Source organism: Pristis pectinata, chromosome 28 (assembly GCF_009764475.1).
Source record: "Pristis pectinata isolate sPriPec2 chromosome 28, sPriPec2.1.pri, whole genome shotgun sequence".
Lineage (NCBI taxonomy): Eukaryota > Metazoa > Chordata > Chondrichthyes > Rhinopristiformes > Pristidae > Pristis > Pristis pectinata.
This window is the reverse complement of record NC_067432.1, coordinates 26,855,825-26,880,150: the sequence shown is the minus strand read 5'-3', so window position 1 is coordinate 26,880,150 and position 24,326 is coordinate 26,855,825. Positions and strand designations below refer to the sequence as shown.

Sequence of the window (24,326 nt, the reverse complement as noted above, 5' to 3'; positions counted from 1 at the left end):
ACAAGTATTAAAGGACCAGTGTGGTTTATTTTAGAAGGTACAGAGCAAGGTGACAAGGTATATGGAAAATGCAGGTTATTTGGATTTATTAATTACATTATAAAAGCAATCACTAGAATTTTACTCATCTCTGATAGGACTTCATGCTACAGTGCTATAGGCAGTTCTGGGCACCTCGCTTCGGTTAAAACATAAACGCTTCACAGATCATCAAGGAGCCTATTCATGAAGAGAGCCTCATTTATGGGAGGAGGTTGGAAATGTTGAAGTTGTCCTTCCAGATCAGGTGTAGGAGATTAAGGTGTGACTTCACATTGTTGAGAGGGTTTTCTTGCACTTTGTGTGTGAGTGTGATTGGGAGAGGAACTTCTGCTCAAACATTGCATAGAATGTGCAACGTATTAAGTTTATTACTATAAAATGGAGAACTAAATAAGTTTAAAACAAAATGAGCAGCTCTATAAAGACAGGCTTGCATGTAGACTAGAATGACAAATACCATGCAGCCATATTCTATGCAGGCTGCTACACAGAGCATAAACTTAGTAGTATTTTAGAAATTAAATTGTTGAAATGTGTATGACATAGGATTTTAGTAAATGCTGAATTTAATTTTATTTTACAATTCTTCTTTGGGTCTGATCAGCAGCAACATAAAATAGTCTTAGTCCCAGTAATACCATCGGGTTGGTATTTTAACCTAAAATTACAAACATGAAAAAGATGAATTTTATAAAATACTTAATTAGCATTATCTTCTGAGTGAAAGGAGCAGGAGACATGCTAACTCTATTACCTTTAAACCTGCAAGTAGTTTTGGGATCTAGATAAATCTGTTTAACACATTGTTGATTTCAACATATTGATGCCATCAAAAGCTTTTGATTGGCTCTGTGTTTTAAGGTGTCTTGAAAAGATAAAAGATGCTAAAATAAATGTTTCTTGCTTCAAAGAACTATGCAATTTGAAGTGAAAATGAACTACCATGAAAAATATTGAGTTCCCATACTGGATTATGAAAACTGATTGTTTCAAGGTTCATGTCCATTTGAGTGGTCATGGGAAAAAAAGCTAGTAGAAAGATTTAACAGCTTAAACTGCCTAATCTGTGGTTCTTCCAACTTCTGGAAAGTAATTCAGAATTTTTGAGAATGTTTATTGGAACAATTCAGTGATTAACTCTGTATAATTCTTAAAATGCAATTATCCATTTATTTGTGTGGGAGGTATTCTTGAAGAGGGCCAAGCCAGTAACTAGCAGTGTTAGAGGAGATTCTAATATGATGATGAGCTCACTCTGCTATATTTGTTTTGGAAATTCCATTTGTTGCAGCTCTACAGAACATGTTCTTTAGTTGCAAACTGATAATACTTAAGCCCTTTTGACTTGTTTTTGGCTGAAGTATTTTTTTCACTCTTAATGAGAGCTGAGGTAAAAAGAAGACAGCTGTTGTGATTTAGTTTGTTACTCAGTTTTATTTTTTATTACTATGTTCCTGTTCATTTATAATTTCTGTTTAATATTCAACCATTTGAAGAGTCCAGTGACCTTTCCTCACCATTAAAATGTCAGAATTTTCCACTTAAATTCTCTTCATTGCTCAGTTGATAAGTTGTTCTGAGTCATGCAAGCCAGAAAGTCCCAAGGTCCAAATTCAGATTTCCAGTCTCTGCTTAATGAGTTTGTCAAGATTTTAGCATAAATATGCAGGACACAGAACAACCCCTGGAAAATAATGTTGATATTAAGTGAAAGAAATACAAGACTGCTAGAGATATGGGAGATTTTTGCTATTCTTTATACTTGAAGATGTCCTTAAATCATTTTCCTTTCAATATACTGTAGCATGCAGGTGATCCTGGGACTCCTAGTATCGTTGATCTGTAGTAGTACCGAGGAGGGGGTGGGGCAGCTTAAATCATTGCTATCTGTCTGATGAAGAAGCTCCTACTATAATGCTTTTTAGAGCTTTGATACAACTGAATAGCTTGATCGAGAGAACATTTTGGAATTAACCAAGGTGTGATCTAGGGTCACGTGCTATGAATTTTGGGCAAGGGCAACAAATTTCCTTCCTCAAAGGAAATGAACAATTTGGAATTTTAAAATCTTCATTCTTGCTGAGATTTCCTTTTATCAATTTCAAATTCTGAACCTGCCGTTGTATTTAAACCCTGTTAATTCTAACTCATGGATGACTTGATTATTGTGACAGGAATTTTGAATAATTAGACAATGGTGTTGGATGTAATTCAAAGGTGATTATTAATATCAGATTTCCTATGTTGCTTTTCAATTTTTATTTAAGGTACAAACTAATCTTTCAGAAATTTGTTAAACTATAACCAGCCTCTTTGGAGGAAGTATTAAACTGAACACTTGCAGCTTTATCTTTTGATGCAAATGAATTCTGCAATTGCCCTCAAAGTAGCCATGCAAAGCGGGCAGAATTTCTTTGAAATTGACTTGGGTTTCATTACTAGTTGTGCTGGTTTTTTTCCACAGAACTGAATTTTTTGTATTTGGCAAAAACCTTAACAGACTGATTCATAATTTTGAAACTAATATCTGCAAGTTAAATGCCCACAAATAAAAGATCAAAGGTACATTTTTTTTTTCTCTTTTGCCCCAGGGTTTATCTGTGACAGGTGCAGAAATATGCCACAGATATCATCCAGGTAAAGATGGAAAATATGCAGCAGGTCTGTTAGGTTATGACAAAGAAAAGGCAAACTAATATTTTAAATAGTGAATTTGAAACCTTAGCATTGCTTGTTCTAATTAAGTACTCATGATATTTCAGAATTTTTTTGTTTTTCTTCCCCTAGATGTTGAAATCTTACGTTTCTGTTAATCAGAGGTGAGCTAACTGTAAACTAAGTCAAGGTGACTGGAGTAAGTGGCTGTTGCGGGACAATGCATTTTCATTCACCACTGGGTTTGTTAGATGTATAGATGCAGGCAGAGTAGTAATGTGTACCTATTACTAGACCAAATTTGATTCTGGAAAAAAATCCACTAGATGAAATATAACAAATGTAGAACAAGAGGTTTGAACATTTTTGTTTTGATGATATACAAGATGAATGTTAATAACTATATAATAATGATAGGCCACCTGAAGTGATCTTGCCTTTGATACCTCTGAATGTAGGTCACATTGGGTGTAACTGAAGTTTCAAGACCACACACTTTGTATGCATGCTAGATTGTTGCTGATTATGAATTTTATGTTGTTTCCAGGAAATATTGATGAGGATGTTGTGGTGATTGAGGCCACCTCAGCTCCCCAGGTTACTGCCAATGAAGAAATCAATGTTACCTCAACGGACAGTGAAGTGGAGATTGTCACTGTTGGGGACAATTGCAGGTGAGCTGGACTTGAGAATGTTGTTTTGTTTCAAGGCAATACTCTCGTATTCTTTCAAGATCTAGGAGGAATGTTTAAAGTAAAACTTATAATTACTAGATGCAGTAATGTGACAGCAATAATAGTCTATATGAATGAAATGTGATTTAGGATTTTGCATTTCTGGATGGACAACTTCATGCATTCATACATTTTGATTCTGTTAATTTAAGAAAATTACAATTAAATGTTTTCCTCACATACTTCCTGAAGAAAATTAACTTTAAATTTGGCATGTACATGTTTTAACAAATAGCTTTAAAGCCATAATCCAAAATAATAAAAATTTGACTGGAATCTCGTTAGGTAGTCCCAGATGGTATTTAGGATCTCTTGAAGATGATGGTCCTTGTGTAAAATTGCTACTGAATGTGTCAGCCTTGACTTAGTGTTAGAACTTGCCTTTGAGTCAATTTGTTGTGGTCAAGACCAAGAGGAACAGGAGCAGGAATAAGCCTCAAGGCCTGCTTTGTCATTCAATGACAGCATGGCTAATCCTTTATTTTGATCTCATTTTCCAACCTGATTCTTGCCCTTTGATTTTGAGTGCAAAATTGATGAATATTAATTAACATCCCCCTGACTGAAAAAGCTTTGCCTCATCAGAGTACTAACTGTCTGACTCTTTATCCAGAGAAGATGTTCCCTTGAGCAAGAAATAATTCCCAAGAGAAGCACCCTAAAGGCGCTTATGTATGAAAGATCCTAGAACTTTATCTCATTGAAGTCTTATTTCTTTGACCTGTGTGCACAATCCTGGTTGATACCTCAATCCCATGCTGAAGAAAGGTTCTGTCTTAGGTGTTAAACTGAGAGTTTCTCTGACTTGCAGTGAATGTAAAAACAAATGTGTTACAAACTAAGAATAGCAGGATATATTACGATGTGTATGATTAAGATTTTATTCTTAATCTGGTGGTTTGCCAGCAGTTGATTTGGGGGGGGGGGGGGGGGCGGGGTGATTAAAAAGCCTAAAAAGGGTTTTGAATAGAAACCAGGCTGATTCTTCTCTGCAGATTATATTTAAACGTATCAAATCATCACTGGAATATGGCTGATTGTTCTTGTGTTAGTACATGCTGTACCACACTTTGATGTTAGAGAAACTCTGGCCCTTGGGGTGTACTGTTGCAGTCTTGGTGGAAGTAAGTGATGCAGAATCAGTAAATTGATGTGAATTTTGATATTTCTCATTTCTTGCTGTAAAAAACCATTGAAGTATTTTAGAACAAAAAAAACTGCAGATGCCGGCAATCTAAAACAAAAATCGAAAATGCTGTAAGCCCTCAGCAGGTCAAGTAGCATCCATGGAGAGAGAAATGGAGTCAGTGTTTCATGTCAAGTACCCTTCATCAGAACTGGAAAATGTTTGATGTTGCAAAGGAGGAGGGGTGAAGAGCAGAGGAAGTGTCTGTGATAGGGTACAAAGTTGTCATGGTAACAGTTACTTCAAAAGCCAGCAGTTAGAGACAAGGGTAAAATAAAATTGAAACAAAGGTACAGCGGCATCCTTTGGGGGGGAGAGAAGGGTAATACAGTGCATGCCCTGCATTATGAGGGGTTGCATTCCTAGAAAACAATCTGTATTGCAATTATCAGTAATGTAATCCTTGAGAAAAATTGACATTTTGTTTCTTATTTTGTCTTTAGTTATTTTTTCTCAAAAATTCCATAAGAGCTAATTTCTATTATGTAATTTATTTTTTGGTGATATGCAATTTCCATAAAGGGTGAATTTCCATTCCCTGAGCTGCTCTAATGTAGGGGTACATTCTACTTTAAATTGTTAAATTCAGTGCCAAGTCCTGAGGGTTGCAATGTCCTTTGGCAGTAATCATAGGTCCAAATCAATTGGGAATTCTGAAAGAAGAATCCAGAGTCTTGGGTGAAAACGCTTGGCAAAAAAAAATGGGTACTGAGGTGAAGTTGGTGGCAAAGAGTTCAATGTCATATGGGCATTGGAATTGATTAAGCTGGGCATGTAGGCAATGAAGCGGAGGCATTTTCTGAGGAACGATCATTCAGAATCTTAGAATAGAATAATAGAAAAGATAGTGAAAACGTAGCCAGGGTTGGGACTGAAGGGAGAGGTGGGGTTGGAGGAAATTGAAGGCGGAGGAAGCTCCAGAAGATTATTATAATTCAGGACTGTGGAGAGCAGTGATTCGAGAAATAATTGATAGTTTGAATGATGATGAGTGGATCCAAAACATTGACACTGGAATTTAAGTTGAAATCCACATAGAATAATTTGGAGCCGGAGACATTTTTTTAAGGAAAGAGATATGGCTATGGAAGGGAGATTTGGTCAACAGCTTAGCAAAAACGAGGAGGAATAAAAATTAGAGGGAATAAACAAAGTTAGAGATAAATGGAAATCCTGCTGGAGAGAGGCGCAGAATTTCAAGGTGGACGCACGTGGAAGAGAAATGACAATGAATTGAATAGTCACGGAGCAAAAGGAAACTGGAAGTGCTGGAAATGCAAAGCAGCAATAGAAAATCTTGGACATTCTCATCAAGACTTGTACATTTGTGGGGGCGATGTTGGGAACGGAATATTTACGACTTTCCCTCTATTCTCACCAATCTTCACGTCTCTGCAAATTAAAACATGCTTGTTATTCTCATTTTTCAAGTTTCAATGAAGGGTCCTTGATTTGAAACATGGACTCTGTGCCACCACGGGTGCTGCTTGACCTGCTGAGTGCATCCTGTATCTTGTATTAAAAAAAACATGGTATGCTTCACATAAATTATAACTGGGATTTTAGTGGCTGGATATACCACAGTTAATGCTGAATAACCTGTTACTAGAACTGGTTTTGAATATGGAATCTGATTCCCCTGAATAATTGAAAATTCCATGGATTTTAATATATTGTATGTTGTTTGAAAAACTTGATACTTCACCTTGGTATTCCACGTGACTTCTGTTCTGTTTTGAAAGTTATTTAAGAAAAAATTGATTTCCTGGCTCTCAGAATGAATCTTGTTGGCTGCATAGCCAGCTTGCGTACTATTGCTGGGTGCCACAGATCTTTGGAGAATGCACCTGGTGAGACTGAGGCTTTGTGAGCATTTTTCTTAAGAGTCAGTGGCAGGAAAATCTAGACCTTTCCTACTTTTAATTATTCTTTGGTATCCACAAAAGCTTCCACTTTGATTGCTGTCAGCATGTTGGTGAATTTTGAATGATATTTTACGAAAGTTAGTCAACCTGAAAAAATTTAACTTGGGTTTAAGGGTTTTTCATTATTTTGAGAGGATTTTGGCTTCAAAGAAAACAATGGTATTAAATTGCTTGTGACAAGAATGGATTATCTTCCATGGATCACTAATCTGTAATGTTTAACTGCAGATTTGAGACTTCGAATAGATTTTATAATATATTTTTAATCTAATTTTTCAACTTTTGGTACAAGTTAGTGTATTTTGGTGAATCTACAGAATAGTACATTTTCAGCATTAAAAAAATTACCTGCACATAGGTGGAAATGAATGGAGATTAATATTTCAAAATGTTTCATTTGAAACAAACTTCTACAAAAGCACAAAATTTGTGTGAAACCACTAATATCATACACAGAGACATCAGAAAGTGGAATAATTTCATGTGCCTAACATTTTCTTTTCATCCACTTAAACAGAGATGCACGTAAACCACTATATATAGTGAATTCCAGCATCTGCAGTCTCTTGTGTCTCCAATACATATTGTGATTGTGTCCTCCGAAACTCGAATGTTTTTAGTAAAAACATTTTGATCAGTAACTAAAGAAAAATGGTGGTAGAAGCAATCTAAAGTGGTAAAGGCCTCAAAAGCCGCACTAAAATGTCATTTGACTTCATGTTTCTATTTCTTGCCTCGGAATTGGTATAAGAACAATAAATATACACCATATTGACAGAAATGTGATAATGAAAGTTTTGTATTCATTCAAAAAAGAGGTTGAAATTCCAAGAGGAGTTGAATGGCCTCGTTAAAGTTGCACCAGACCCATATGTTCTTGTCATGGATTAGGCCACAGTCTTTTCTGTGACAAAAATGCTCACTCAGAGCCAAGCTACTGGTACAGATTTTGGGTCAAGGAAAAGGTCCATTTAATGGTAATTATGTGAGCATCTGCTGCTGTTTGTTTTAAGGAAATGGATGAGAAAAGAAAACAAAAAAATTAATATTTCATTAGATATAAGCCATGGTGTATATTTTAGCTTTTGCATTCTCTTATTTTGGCCTTTCCTCGTTTCCTTTTTCTGATCCTCATATTTGTTTTGTTTTTTCACTAATGAGTGAGCAGGAAAGAAAGACACCAAAATTTAAAGACTACAAGAACATAAATGGGTGCTGCCCAATCAATCTCTTGAGCATGCTCTGCAATTTAATAAGACTTATCCCATCTTTGCCTCAACACCACTTCCTCACTCTCCATGCTCTTCAACTCCCTCGTAGTTTAAATGTCTGTCAGTCTCCACTAAAAGATATTCAGTGACTATCTCTACTGCTCTGGGGTAGAGACTTCCAAAGCTCCACAACCTTTGGAGAGGAGAAATTCTTCCTCATTTGATGTGGAAATCCCTTTTTCTGAAACCATGACTTCTTGTTCTAGATGGCCCCACTAGGAAAAACATCCTCTCTGCATCCACTCTGTCAATCCTCTTCACAATCTTTTATTTTTCAGTAAGATCACCTCTCATTTTTCTAAATTCCAATGGGTGTAGGCCCAGCCAGCTCAACTGCCCTTCATATGTCAACCTTTTCATCCCAGGACTCAACAGTGAACTTCCACTGCATTGCCTCCAATACAAGTCTAAATAGGGAGAACAAAACTTTTTGTACTCCTGGCACACTCTGTAAAGGTGCCTCCAAGCTTTTCTATGTTTATACTTCATAGCCCTCCTATTTGTTAGCCTACTTGCATGTTGTACCAGCATGCTAGCTTTTTGTATCTCATGAACTGCTAGAATATGCGTTTGGCAACATTTGCAAGCCAGTTGGTGAGAGGCTTTGGTTTGCCAGCACAAGGCAAGAGTTCGATTTCCTCATAAGAAAGTGGATGGAGAAGCACCAAACCTGTTTGAGCAGTAGCTGATGTACCAGTAGCGTATTAACCCAGCCCTAAATTCACCATAACTGTTTGGGGGGGGGGGGGGGGGGGGAGAAAAGGAAAACACTTGCATGAGCACTGTTATAAGTCTGAAAAATGAATTTGATTACTTGGTAAAGTGAGGAACACATTTTTCAATGGGCCCTCACATCAATGTGACAATGTGAAGACTAAGTTGCATAGCTGAACATATGAAGAGAATCCTATTTGATGATTTATTTAAAAAAAAAATTGTGAAATAGGCAGCTGTTTTCATTCCATGAAATATATGAATGATAGTAGCAGGCAGAAAGGTTACCATTTTGGCAGAACTTCACAGCAACTGCTTTTCTGCTACAATTCAAACATAGTGCTCTTCCAAACATCTTCAGCAACAAAGTGCAAATGCACACTTATGAATTTTTGTCGTGCTTTTACATGGCATTTTGCCAGAAAAGGCACACTTAATACCTAAAGCGTTATATGAAAGTAGCATAACTGAAATTATCTGAGAAATAACCGTCTGAGCATCTGTGGGTTTGATATGCAAAACAGATACGAGTTGTTTTGGAAAAAAAACAAAAATAAATAACTGATTTTGTAAGCAGGGTTCCTGATGTGACTTGTTCAAAGATGAAGTGGCATGCAATGTCTTTCACTTGTATTATCTGAATTTTTTTATTGCTATTTTTGAAATAACTGTAGAAAGATCTGTACTGATTGAAAACATTGAAGGATGTCCATCAGAAATTTATTGTAACAAAAGGATGTGGTGCTCCTGGTGATTTTTATCTGATGATCTGAAGCCCAAATAGAGAAATATCTTAAAGCTAGCATTAGATCATTTCTGAAGCTTATGGTTTAGCAATGAAATCCCTATAAATATGGTAAAACCTACCGATTTATAATGTACAAGTTTGAATATCTTCAAAATCAGCTCAGCAATTTTTTTTAAGAGCTCTTGTTTCATCTGATAATGCAAGATGAAATCAACTTAAATCTATGTATTTTCCTCAAAGACATATTTTGAAGAAGTACACAAACCGAAGGCTTGAGTTCTGTGCATTAGCTGTACAGCCACTGGTACTCAATAAGCAGGACTGAATTGTATGAGTTTTTACATTTTCAAATAAGTCAGCTACTTTACATGTAAAACGAAATTGCATACTTGAACCATTTCCAGTCTTTGGAAATTTCATTTCTGATTCAAATCATTTTCAGATTAATACAACAATTTCTATACAGTTCAATTTTTTCTTACTAATGTACTGAAATTGTATTTGGTTTTCATTATGAATCAAGCCCACCTTGTTCTTTTGGATGGAGCTCTGTTTTAGTTTGCAATGAACTAAAGTCGTGAGATTTATGAAAGAATATATAGTTTTATCAACGGTCAGAAGTGTTCATTTCATCCTTTCCCATTCTATGATATTTCCGGGTCTAGGCCAAGGCATCTGGCCACCACTGGTCTCTACATCATCTGTGTGAAGAAAGGAATCTGTCCCCTAGCCGCCACCACCTCACTCAACCGTGATCCTTCCTGTGGTTATTGCTAATAAAGTTTGTTCTGCAAGCATTTTATGAAGGCAGTAAAAGGTGTTGTGCTGCACAGTTGAATGTCTCGTTGCTTCACAGAAAAGTATTTGATGAGGTATCTCGATTGTTAGTAACTGCAAAAGAGTACCTTTCACAGAGTATAAAAGACATTCCTATGCTAAAGACTAGATTGGTTGTGTGGTTCATGTTAATCTGCAATAGTGAAATATCAAAAGTTAATTAGAGAGAAATATTGATATTTAGTGCAAATTTATAAATAAACATTGTAGTTGCTAAATATCTGATGCAAAAAATCTTACCCAGTCAATGTAGAACAGAACACTACAGCACAGTACAGGCCCTTCGGCCCACAATGTTGTGCTGACATTTTATCCTGCTCTAAGATCTATCTAACCCTTCCCTCCCACATAGCCCCCTATTTTTCTATCATTCATGTGTCTATCTAAGAGTCTCTTAAATGTCCCTAATATATCTGCCCCCACAACCTCTGCCGGCAGTGCATTCCACATGCTCACCTCTCTCTGTGTTTTAAAAAGAAAACTTACCCCTGACATCCCCTTTATACCTTCCTCAAATCACCTTAAAATTATGTCCCCTCGTGTGAGCCATTGTCGCCCTGGGAAAAAGTCTCTGACTGTCCACTTGATCTATGCCTTCTATCACCTTGTACACTTCTATCAAGTCACCTCTCATCCTCCTCTCCAAAGAGAAGTCCTAGCTTGCTCAACCTATCCTCATAAGACATGCTCTCCAATCCAGGCAATATCCTGGTAAATTTCCTCTGCACCTTCTCTAAAGCTTCCACATCCTTTCTATAATGAGGTGACCAGAACTGAACACAGTACTCCAAGTGTGGTCTTGACCAGAGTTCTATAGAGCTGCAACATCACCTCATGGCTCTTGAACTCAATACCCCGACTACTGAAGGCCAACACTCCATACGCCGCCTTAACCGCCCTATGGACCTGCGTGGCAACCTTGAGGGATCTATGGATGTGGACCCCAAGATCCCTTTGTTCCTCCACACTGCTAAGAGTCGTGCCATTAACCTTGTATTCTGCCTTCAAATTTGATCTCCTGAAGTGTATCACTTCACACTTATCATGGTTGAACTCAATCTGCCAATTTAAAATTGTTCCTCATTGTAATTTTAAATGTTAGCCTGTACTTCATTCAGTAGTACTTCTACCCGTGGTAATGCTTTTGTCTACCCAAGCTGAGCTCTGGAATCGGCCTTTTTAATTTTCAGTCAATTGAAGTACAAGATTAGCTGAAAATATTCTTCAATGCATTGAGCAATTCATTGCTGCATGAATGACATAGTTACAGAAAATACGCCCTATGCAGTAAAACTCCTAGAATCTAGCTCACTTGGTCATTTGGAGACGTAAGAGACTGCAGATGCTGGAATCTGGAGCAACAAACAGCACAGTTGATTGCCTCCTTGCTTCACTGTGGGTCATGCAGCATCTATGGAGGGAAGTTGACGGTCAAAGTTTTGAAGTCCAGGTGAAGGGTTTTGACCTGAAACGTCGACTGTCCGTTTCCCTGCACAGATGCTGCCCGACCCTCTGAGTTTCTCCAGCATCTTGTGAGACTTGGGTGCTGGACTGACAGGTTTTCTGAACTATAGGATGTTATTTCTGATAATACCCCAAAATGCTTTTAATTCACTTTTTACAAAAATATTGCACAGAATATTCATTGCAAATGAATTGGTGGGCACAAGAGGACATAGGTTTAAGGTGCAGGGGAGTAGGTATCGAGGAGATGTCAGGGGTAAGTTTTTTTTACTCAGAGTGGTGAGTGCGTGGAATGGGCTGCCGGAAACGGTGGTGGAGGCTGATACGATAGGGTCTTTCAAGAGACTGTTAGATAGCTACATGGAGCTGAGTAAAATAGAGGGCTATGGGTAAGCCTAGTAATTTCTAGGGTAGGGACATGTTCGGCACAGCTTTGTGGGCTGAAGGGCCTGAATTGTGCTGTAATTGTTCTATGTTCTAGTATATATAATAAACTGTCCCATGAACCAGGGCCACAGTGATCAGGAAGGGAAGTGCGACAAACATCATCTGCTGAGCAGATGCCGAACCATGGGAATTTTCGAATAGTTGGATAGTGGATTATGGGAGTTTTACTGTACAATGAGTGTGTGGTGTTAATGAAATTAATAGAAGCTGGTTGTTGAATATAGAATGTTGCAGCACAAGTGATTGTTTCGTCCAGTGTAACTTGGCTGTTCTGGTCTTAATGTACCTTGTATATTGAGAATTGACATCCACAGGCTGCTTGAATAACCTGATTCCAGCTTGAATAACCCTTGCACCTGTCCCTCTGCACCCACCCCTCCCATCCCCTGCAGCCATAAGAGGTGTAACACCTGTCTCTTCAGCTCCTCCCTCACCATCCAGGGACCTAAACAGCCCTTCCAACTGAGGAAAAGATTCACCTTCACCTCTTCCAACCTGTTCTTCTGCATTTTGGTGCTCACAATATGTCCTCCTCTACATCGGTGAAACCAAGTGAAGACTGGGAGACCATTTTGCGGAGTATCTTCTGCTTGCATGTCGCATGTTGCATGCCCCCCCGCCCCGTACTGCTATATACTGGCAACTTTTCCTCTTCCCCCGTCAGTCTTGATGCAGGGTCTTGGCCTGAAATATCGACTTGCACCTTTTAGCTCCACAGATGCTGATTGACCCAATGAATTCTTGCAGCATCTGTGTCATCTTCCAGATTCCAGCATCTGCAGTCGCTCTCATCTTCTCAGATGTACTGAGTTGTCCTTATGTGCATTAACAAGTACTGGGAGCTTGTATGTATTCTGGTGAGAAGTACTTCTGAATTTTTGATGCAACTTTTTTAAACATTAAAAGTACCTTTATTTGAATGAAGATTAGTTTTTGAAGCCAGCACAAGCTATTGCTTAATAAAGAAAGCACATTTAAATTAGATTGTCATAGGGCAATACAGCAGTAAAACAAGCCATTCAGCCCACCATTCCACACTGACCGGTGGGCATCCATCCATCCAGGTCCAGCACTTGGCCCATAGCCTTCAATGCCTAGGCAATTCAGGTGCTCATCTTTACACTTCTTAAATACTGTAAGTAATTCTGTTTCCATAACTGTCTGGCAGTGCAGTTGGGTACTTGCCACTCTCTGGGTGAAAAAGGTCCCCCTCAAATCCCCTCTAAATCTCTTACCCCTTACCCTAAATCTGTCTTCTAATATAGTTCACCTTTGATAAGGGGAACAGGTTCCTGTCATCTAACCTATCTATACCGCTCATAATTTTATATACATCAATTATGTCCCCTCTTAACCACCTCCGCTCCAGAGGAAACAGACCTAGCTTCTCCAGTCTCTCCTTATAACAGAACTGCTCAATCACAGGCAACATTCTGGTGAATCTCTCCCGCATCCTCTCCAGCGTTTTCACATTTTTCCTGTCATGTGGTGACCAGAACTGCACTCTACTTCAGCTGAGGTCTCACCAATGTTTCATAAAGTTGGCACTGCTGTTGTATTCAGTGCTCCAACTAATGAAGGCCAGCACCCTATATGCCTTATTAACCATATAATGTACTTGTACTGTTATTTTAAGGATCTTTGGACTTGGATCCCAAGGTGCCTCTGTTCCTCAGTACTGCCCAGGACCTTGCGATTTGTTGTATATGTTATGGCCTCAATAGTACTCCAAAAATGCATTGCCTCACATTTATCAGGATTAAACTCCATCTGCATTTCAGACCATTTCACCAATACATTGATATTACCCTGTAACCTTAGATTTACCCTCCACAGTGTCACAGCTCTGCCAATCTTCATGTCATCTGCAAGCTTACTGATCATGCCACCCTACATCCAGATCCAATCTTTCACCTATATTGCAAACAGCAAGGGTTCCAGCACTAATTCCTGTCAGCATCCAATGATAAAGACTACCGTCACCCTCTATGTTCTATTGCCAAGCCAGTTTTGGATCCAATTTACCAACTTGTCCTGGATCAAATGGGCCCTAACCTTTTGGACCAATCTCCCATGTGGGGCCTTGTTAAAGGCCTTTGAGTGAAATCGAAAGAGTAGACAAAAAATACTGAGAATTAGAATCCTTACAACTTCAGTAGAAGTGCATTATGAATACAAGGTGTGCAGACATGCTCAAGCTTACTACAATGATGCTCTGTATTGTGAAACAGTAATTTCTACGTCTGATTTTCTGTTGTCAAGATGGAAACATGGCTTTTGTCTTTTGGGAGCATATGTAACAGATGTGCACCCACTCAGTCCTCCAGACACTACTAAATCTTGTCTAAACTTGTAAAGAAGCAGTTGGCCAAAAGTTGTGCAGCCCAAACCATTGCATTGTGGAGAGGAGTTGGACCTCAAAATTAGGGCTTCCTCTCTATTATGTCCATTGCAAGATGTGTCTGCCCGGGACTATTTGAAGTCAAAAATACTTTAATTATTAATTCCTTTGCAAGTGCGAATTCTGTTTCCCTCAACCTTTGATCTGTTATCTTCAAGAAACACCATATGTTTAATCTACTCACTTCAAAATGAATTTTGTAGATATTGCAGTGAGTTCCACAGCAGCACTAATGAAAAAATTCCATTTCTGAAGAGCTATTTTAAAATCTGTTCATTCAGTTCTTTTTACATTTTTGCTGAAACGTACCTGGCTTTCAGAAGTCCTGACTTTGTGATCACTTGTGTCGTGATTACTAGAGAATACTTGCACATTACTTAAGTGTCTTTTCACAAACTATTCAAGGACTTAAAATTCTAACTTGGGCAGACATTGTGATTCAATACTGAGTGAGTATTGGTGGGCATTATATTTTCAGAGAATGAATATATGAATGTTCTATCTTTTAGTAATTGAAACATAGAAGCACAATAGACAATTAACTTTTGAAGCCTGTTCTATTCATTTAGGTTAAAGCTAATCATTACTTTGGCTCCATTTACCCTTTTTATTTGTTCCATCTCCCATGATATTAATTAAAAGATATCTGTAGATTTGTCTTGAAAATATTAATTTGAGCATCGTCCACAATCTGAGAGCGAGTTCTAGATTTGTGTGAAAACATGTGAAGTCCTAAATCATCTGGATAGAAAGAACATGCTACTTGTTCAGTCATTTCCCCACTAGCAGAAATAGTTTCTCTGTATCTGCCTTAGCAGAAAACAGTTATTTTTTTTTAAACAACTGAATTTGATCATTCCTGATTCATCTGAATCCAGTGAGATAATGCCAAACTTATAGTCTGTCATTTGTAATTTAACCTTTTAAAGCTTGGTAGAATTTTGCTGACTCTGCATGGTCATCTTGTACTGAAGAACCTCACTGTTATTCGGTACTTTCTGAAAGGAATTAGATAGACACGGGAAAGAGAATATCGTGCAGGGCAGTGGGGAAAGATTGGTGGGATTGTTCTTATGCAAGCCAGCTTAGACTGAAAGGGGCGAACGATCTGCTGTGTCATAAATATTCCTTGATTCTATCACTTCTCAACTCGGATTCCCAGCTTTGGTTTTGGAGCATTTAATTAGATTCAGCTTTAGTAGTTAGGTTGTTATTGAAATATCCATGCAAGAATGAATGACTGAATTCTACAGATGAACATTTTCACTTACTCCAACTTGTACAATTTTTGTATTTTGATATGCATGTTACAAATGCTACTGATTGCATTTGTGCAAGGGCCTGTAACTGAAATTACCTTGCTTGTGAAATTGTTGATCACATTGGGTTAATATCTTTGCAAGGAACAGAGGAAAATTACGAAAGGAAATAGTTCATGATGATGGTAAATCTATGAAGAAGGGGGAAAAACATCCTTGCATAAACAACTTAGCAAATTAAAGTTTGGTACAATAAAATTATAAAACAAGAACTTGGACAAGAGTATATTTCTGTTACAATCACATTTTCCTTTCCCTGATGTTTCAAAATGGAAAGCGGGGAGGAGGAATTAACGAGAGCTATTCAAAAGGGCCGACAGTGGAAAAGTAGCTCCCGTAAGGATCAGTGCCAGGACCATGATTGTTCACATTTATATTCGGAGGTTAGACTTGAGAATCAAACTTTCTTGATCATATTTGCACCAAATTTTTGGAGCATAAAAAGATGGGGGCTGGGTTTAAGGGGGTTATCAGTACTGAGGAGGACAGCAACAAAATTATTATAAGTTGGAAAAGCACATAATTAGCAGATGAATTATATTTAGGTATGAAGAAGAGCAGGTCGTAATACAAATATACAAGTCACAAAAATTTAGAAGTGGGTTCATATGAGGAGAAAGCAAGCATTGGGGTTTATTCCTCGAGGATAAAATTGAAAATTAGAGAATTTACCCCAAACTGGCATTGAAGCTTAGTTGCACCAAGTTTGGGACCTGTATAATTCAGTTTGCTGTATTATCAAACAAGTACACAGGTGATTGTTATACAAAAAAAAATTACAAGGCTGGATTGATTATTTTTTTCCTAAATGAAATGATCTAATAAATCTTTGTACAGAGGGAGAATGTTCCCACTTAATGGAAAATGTACAATTAAAATGCCATTAATATATGATGATGATCAAGAAGAGACAGAATAGTGAAGATGTGGAACTCAAAACTACAAATTGTTGAGGTAGAACAACAAACAATCTGCTGCAGGAACTCAGTGGGTCGAGCAGCATCTGTGGGAGGAAAGGAACTGTTGACACTTTGGGTCAAACCCCTGCTTCTGCATCTATATTCAAGAGGGATTTAGATAAGCATATCAAGTGGAAAGGAAATGGAAGATAATGCTCATCTATGAGGAAAGTGGGCAGCAACATTTGTGAAGCTTTAACATTCACATAGACTGGTTGCACCAAATTGCCTGTTTCTTTGCTGTTCTATATAATTAGGCATATGTTGTTTGATTAGAACAACCATCAGACTGATATGTCAATGATAGAAAATAGTTTGGAGACATGAGACTGCAGATGCTGGAAATCTGGAATAACCCACAAAGGAGCTGGAGGAATTCAGCGGGTCAGGCAGCATCTACAGAGGGAACCGAACAGTCAATGTTCTGTCCTGATGAAGGGTCTCGACCCAAAACGTCGACTGTTCATTTCCCTCCATTGATGCAGCCTGTCCTGCTGAGCTCCTCCAGCTCTTTTGTGTGCTGCTATAGAAAATATTTTGGCTGGAATGAAGAGAGCAAACTTGATTTTTAAGATAAAGTATTCCTGTTTCTGGCAGAAAGGTTTTGCAAGTATTGCTATTGGAGAACTATGGGATTTTGAGTTCATTTTTGCTAAGCTAATGTAACCTTGAACTAAAACCAAGAATTGCTTTTTTCCCCCCCATCAGGTATATAAGTGTACTGAATAACACTAATCAGTTATGCTACCCTGATTGCACCAGACACAGCACCAAGGTGCAGGTTAAAAGGAATGAAAATGAGCAGAAGCATGCTGCAAGTTTGGTGCTAAGTGTGTAGCACTGGGGAGGTAGCTCAAATGTAGCATAACAAAAGGAAAGGGGTGGTTGTAACAAAATTTACTGTTGCTTACATCTTAGTTTTTGATTTTGATGGTCCAGATTAAGCATTTCCTGCATGTGATTTAGATTTTTTTTGAGATGGTGGCATAAATATTCTTCCATAGAATGGAGCGTATTACTTATGACTACAACAGTCATGAACTTGGCTGCATAGATTCGGAATTAGCTTGCCCACAGAAGGCAGAGGGTGCTAGTAGATGGAGATATTCTACCTGGAGGTCAGTGACTAGTGGTGTTCCGCAGGGATCTGTTCTGGACCCCTGCTCTTTGATTTTTATAAATGTCTTGAATGATGAAGTGGAGGGTTGGGTTAGTAAGTCTGCAGATGACATGAAGGTTGGAGGTGTTGTAGATAGTGTATAAGGTTCTCGTAGGTTACAACAAGATGTAGGATGCAGAGTTGGGCAGAGAAGTGGCAGTTCAATCCAGAGAAGTGTGAAGTGATACACTTTGGAAGATCGAGCTTGAAGGCGGAGTACAAGGTTAATGGCAGGATTCTTAGCAGTGGGAGGAACAGAGAGATCTTGGGGTCCAAGTCCATAGATCCCTCAAAGTTGCTGTGCAAGTTGATAGGGTGGTTAAGAAGCCATACAGTGTGCTGGCCTTCATTAGTCAGGGGATTGAGTTCAAGAGCCACGAGGTAATGTTGCAGCTGTATCAAACTCTGGTTAGACCACACTGAGGGTATTATGTTTGATTCTGGTCACCTCGTTATCGGAAGGATGTGGAAGCTTTAGAGCGGGTGTAGAGGAGATTTACCAGGATGCTGCCTGGATTAGAGAACATATTTTATGAGGATAGGTTGAGCGAGCTAGGGCTTTTCACTTTGGAGTGACTCAGGATGAGAGGCAACTTGATAGAGGTGTATAAGATTGAGAGGCATAGATAGTGGACAGCCAGCACCTTTTTCCCCAGGGCAGCAATAGCCAATACCAGAGGACACCAGTTTATGCTCAGAGGAGGAAAGTTTAGGGGGAATGTCAGAGGTAGGTTTTTTTTTTACACAGAGTGATGGGTGCCTGGAATGTGCTGCTGGGGGTGGTGGTAGAGGCTGATACAATAGGGACATTTAAAAGATCTTTAGATCAGCACAAAATGTAGGGTTATGGGTTGTGTAGGAGGGAAGGGTTAGATTGACCATGGAGTAGCTGTTTATATAGATTGGCACAACATCATGGGCTGAAGGGCCCCTACCCTGCTGTACTGTTCTATAACTTCAATATTATTTCTATCTATAACTTTTTTGACCTTAAAAGTAAAATTGAGCAGGCCTGGATGTGAAGATTAGTTTCATCGTTATCCTAGGTTCAATCTCATTTGCACTGAGGCCTGTCTGAACTAAATTGATAGAAGCAAGGTATTTTTGAAGCACTCATAGGATTTTGCACTCCAGGTAAAATGTTGAAGTAACAGACAATGACATACTTAATTTCAATACACATTGATCTTGAATGTTGAAAGCTCAGTGTTTGGCATGGATTTGTTGTAATTGCACTTTCACATCCTGAAGTCCATGTTCATTATAGCATACTGCATCATTTAGTCTGATATATATGCTCATTTTTTGTTTTACCTTTTAAGGCTAATAGTCTGATGTATGGAATGACAAAAACTTGAGCTATTTTGCAGTTAGCATTCAGTACGATTCATCAGTTAAATAAAATCTGTGGGATTATTTGCCTTTTATGCCTGGATTCTTCCTTCCACATTATCCACCAGATTTTAACAATGGTTGAGCAATAATACAGCAATAATTGTAGACATTCAGTAAAACAAAAAAAAATTGTATGTGATTTACACCTAGACTAAGAACGTTCATCTCCCAGTAAGCACTATTAGAAAATATCAACATTATCATGGAGTTTTCTCAGCAAGTCTAGATTCGCAGTTCCGATTGACCATGATCAATTTTCCTCAATACAGGCGATATCCTGAGTTATGGCCATTGGGGTAATGGAAATTCACCCTTACAGAATTTGCAAATCACTACCCAGAAATTTGAGATGTAGAATAAAATTTTCTCTTAAATTGGCAAAAGTTGTAAATACAAAATTAATTTTGTTTTCCACTCACGTTTCTTGACGCAGACACAGATGGCACGGCTTCACGTTACGGAAAATCGCGATACAGTTTTCTAGGAAAGCACCCCCGTGGTAGAGCATAGGTCACCTGTATATCATTACGGATTAATATTTCACTTGTTTTGCTTCCAGGTCTTACACCACACTTGTGGGTCACTCAAGGGTACACTGGGGCCAAAGCTCAAGCTCCCAGAACAGACCTCAGGAGCAAAGGAGCCGAAACAGAATATCTACAGTTATCCAGCCGTTGAGACAAAGCACTGCAGAAGTGGTAGATCTTACTGTGGATGAAGATGGTAAGTGTGTTTTGGTTCTGAAGTTGGGGAGAGCACAAAGCTCACGGTAAATTTGTGAGGCAAAATCATTAATTGATCTTATGAATTTCATTGCTAATGGATAAAAGGAAATGTTGACTTTTAAATCAGTTGTCATATCAGTGTTCCATACCTTGAATTAGTTTCACTGGTCACTCAATAGCAAGTTTTACTTTGTACATTCTTGGAAATTAAGTACAACTGTAATGTTCAGCTGTTTCCTGAAGATTATAATCTGGAGCAAGCAGCCAGTGTCTGATTTTTTTTATTATATACATATATATATATATATATGTATATATGTATGTATATATGTATATATGTATGTATATATGTGTATATATATGTATATATGTATATATATATATATGTATATATGTATGTATGTATATATTCAGTTTCCCAATGTTACTGATACCTTCACTGAAAAAAATTAGATTCACCCTTGAAGGAGTTATTTTTAGATTAAAATGGAATTCATCTGTGCAATTTCTTCAGTGGTCATTGTATAGTAATTAGCATTAAGAAACTTGTCTTAATTTGTCCTTGCATTAAGCAACTTCTTCAACTCAACTCTTCTCCAGATTGAAGGTGTAGCCATGGGCCCAAGCCGCACTTGTCTTTTTGTGGGGTATGCGGAACAGTCTTTGTTTCAGTCCTGCTCTGGCCCACTTCCCCAACTCCTTATCTGATACATCATAGTGGCGCAGCTAGTAGAATGGTGCCTGAGACTTGGGTTCAATCCTGACTGCAGATGCTGGCCATGTGGAGCTTGCTTTGTTCTCCCTGTGACTGCATGGGTTTTCTCCAGATGCTCAGGTTCCTTCCCACATTCCAAAGACATGCAGGTTAGTGGGTTAATTAGCCACTGTGAATTGTTCCTAGTGCATAGATGAGTGATAGAATCTGGAGGAAGTTTTTGGGAATGCAGGAAGAACATATAAACTGGGATTAAGACAGCATCAGAATAAATAGGTGGTTGATGGTCAGTGCGGACTTGGTGGGCTAGAAGCCTGTTTCCATGCTGTATCTCTCTCTGACTCTAAGCATTGGTGCTGCTTCCTGCACTTGTGCAGAACTCATATTTCATCATTGTGCAGCCAATTTCTATTCTGCTTTCACCCTCGTGGTCCATTTGACTCCATTTCTAGAGCTCTGTCTCCATCTCAAGGGATAGGCTTGCACCAACATCTACTCGAAGCCCACACACTAGTACAGTTATCTTAATTATACTTCTCCCACCCCTGCCTCCTCCTAAGGACTCCACTCCATTCTTTCAATTCCTTTGCATTTGTTCCTGTCTTTAATTTTCACCATCCACGGACAATGAAATCAATTGTAATGATCTAGGTTATGAGTGTTAAATTCAAAGCAGACCTAATCTGTAACATTGGGTGTTATTAGCCTGTTTCAGTAGCACACAGCATGCAAGTTGCTCTGAGCTTGTTAATTCCATCTTCAAGTTGGTATTGCAAGTCTACTTTTGATAAAACATTATGCTGAAATACTATCATGTTTCTTCTATTTAGCTTTATTATTAAACCAGGCATCAAGTAATGCTTTAACCAATAATTACTGTCAGTTAGACTGAGTTGGAGGTTGTAGGTTCATACTTCATACCTAAATTTTAGCAAATATTTACAGCTACTGCTCCAATCACTACAGACACAACTTTTCCAAGTGAAAGGATGCTTTTTTGGATGTTAAATTAAAGCCCTGACTTATGTAAATGTAAAATAAATCTAAAAGTGTTTGAACAATGGTTTCCCATGTTCACTTCCATACAAAAATACAATTTATCTCATTTGCTCTGAGAATTTCCTGTGCATATACGTAGAAGCTATTTAACAAAGTGACTGCATCTCAAATGGTAATTTACTATGTTGTTCCCTGAGTATGTGAAAAGGCACTGTGTAACTGCAAATTAAGTATATACATTGCAAATGATTTGTGGTGACTGTTTTGAAAATGAGCAAATCCCAAAGATTTATTTAGTACTTAACTAAATGAGATAACATCTCTCATTAAAATCTGCAATGTTCCATTGGTTTGGGAGAGAAACTTCTGTTCTTAACTCTTAAACCTCTTCTTAAAAATAATCATCAGTGCTTTTGACATCACTAAATGTTAACTATGAATTATTGTTGTAAATCCAGAAACTTGAAAGATTACCTGTATTAACTTGGCTGTCATTTGTGAGCAACTAATTTAGAAATGCTATTGGAGTCATTAGTTCTTTAGCACAATGTTCGTGATGGAGCTTGGAAAGAAAGAATGTAAAGTTGCATAAAAATCTCATGCAGGCATGAATTTAAAAACCGCTTTACCCAAATAATTTTGCTAAATTTATTATATTGGTCGGAATACTAATCCAGAATGTTATTTGACAAAACATTGACTTTAAGCTTTGTGATGCAATGCAAAGGTTATGAAAGTTCTAGAGTGTAGTTTCACATTTGACTGTTGCACAGTTTCATACAGTATTCAAGTTGTAATTCTTCAGGATCACTCTGTCATAGATTGAACTGAATTTGAGCGATGTCAGATTGTTTTTATAGAATAAGAGTTTTCTTTGTTAGCTCTGTGACAACAGAGAGTGGTGAATTATTTACATTCTGTGAGCCTTGCATCTTCATTTCAGTTGGTAAGAATTCTTAAAGCCTAATGATTGATCTCAGGTTTATCTGAGGAGCAAGGAATAAATCATTTGCGTAACAAGTCTCTTTAGTTGAAAATTTTCACCGACCAAAAAAAACAGGACTGGTTTATATTTTGTTCTGTTTAGCCTACTTAGAGTTATCACTTAATGAATAAATTCAACATTTCCTCAGTGCTTTGTCAATTAAAATCTGATTCTTTTTTGGCTCTGGGCACACATGAAATCATTCCTGAAAGGCCATGACATGAAGTTGAATTAGTGAACATTTATAGGCATTCTCTGAGCTATTTTCTGACCTTAATGGTTGATATTCTATGATCCTCTTCATTTGTTCATCACTATGCAGTTGATTATCAAATTTTATAGAAAAGCTGTCCACCATGAACCAGAGAGTTCATTTTGTTGGAGAAGGGCACTTGTCCCCACTCCACCATCACCAGCCCACCTTGGCAGCAAGGGTGAGACCTGGAACTGTAATAAAATTTGGACACACATCAGGTGTGTTTACAGGTATTTTAAAAATTGTACCCAGTTTCCATCTCACACTTGTGAAAATGTACATGGTCAATAATTTATCTCTCAGAAAGTACTCTTCCAAGAGTAAGAAATGAGAATTTCTGTAATAGTTACTTCTAGATTTTGTTCCTTGTAAATTTTCAAATCACTTTGGCTATAGTTAGAATTGCTGATATTTCTTCCCTCCCTGCCTCCTCCCCTTCCCACTTCATTCACCTCACCTCACCCAGTGAAAGAGAGGCATAGAGAGACAAGCTAACACATTTCAATTGGACGTCTTCATGTGACGCTACTTAAAACTGAGGACAAAGACACATCAATTCATCTCCCAGCAAGAGCTTCCTACCTTTTTTTGCTGTTTCAAAGAAATCATCAGTGAAAGCAATGTACTTAACTGAAAGATCTAAAATTAGACGGAAAATGAGTCTTCATAGTCAGTTTACCCCTTCAGATGCTGATGTGAATGACATTGTGTTGCTGGATAGGAATTGGAAGATGAAAAGATTACAAGCAGCAAGATAACTTTCAAAGAAACCAGCTGCTTTCCTTCTGCCTACCTCTGAACTGTAATTGGGTGGTGACGGAAATAATGAGCTGATTATTCAATAGCCTTGAATGAAGTAGAACCAGCTAGGTTAGAATTGTATCAGAGCAACATACAGAATTTACATCAAAGCATGGTTTCTCTTTATTTAGTCTAATCAAACCTATCTGCTGTCTATGTATGTTGAAATCAATTTTAGTTTTTTGGTGTTGATAATATGAAAGAATTTGTTTTCCCCTATTTGTAATAATTGCAATTAGCGTGAGTAGCTCTAAAAACAAGACACGACATTCTGCGGATGCTGGAATCTGGAATAATGCATGCAAAATGCTGGAGGAACTCAGCCGGTCAGGCAGCAACTATGGAGGGAAATAAATAGTCAATGTTTTGGTATTAGTAAAAAAAAATGTGATGCTTCACCAAAATTTTTCATCAGTGTCAACCACGTTACAGTACGAGTTCATCAGTATGGTTGAGGAAATACAAATTAGCTTTCTAATTTTGATTTTTTTTTGCTTTTATCTCTGCAACCCTGCTCTCCACCTGTAATGTGTTATCATGACCATTACTGATACGTGCTTTGCTTCTACATGTGGAAAATGTAATGAAA

The 24,326-nt window shown here is 37.9% G+C and overlaps 1 protein-coding gene across 1 annotated transcript in view; it reads left to right on the top strand.

Annotated features, from left to right (window-relative positions):
- Positions 1–24,326, top strand: part of rnf111 (ring finger protein 111) — a 67,509-nt gene that overhangs the window by 25,200 nt on the left and 17,983 nt on the right. The window contains 2 exon segments of the mRNA XM_052040409.1: positions 3,245–3,371; positions 19,816–19,979. Of these exon segments, the coding sequence (XP_051896369.1) occupies positions 3,245–3,371; positions 19,816–19,979 (291 nt within the window).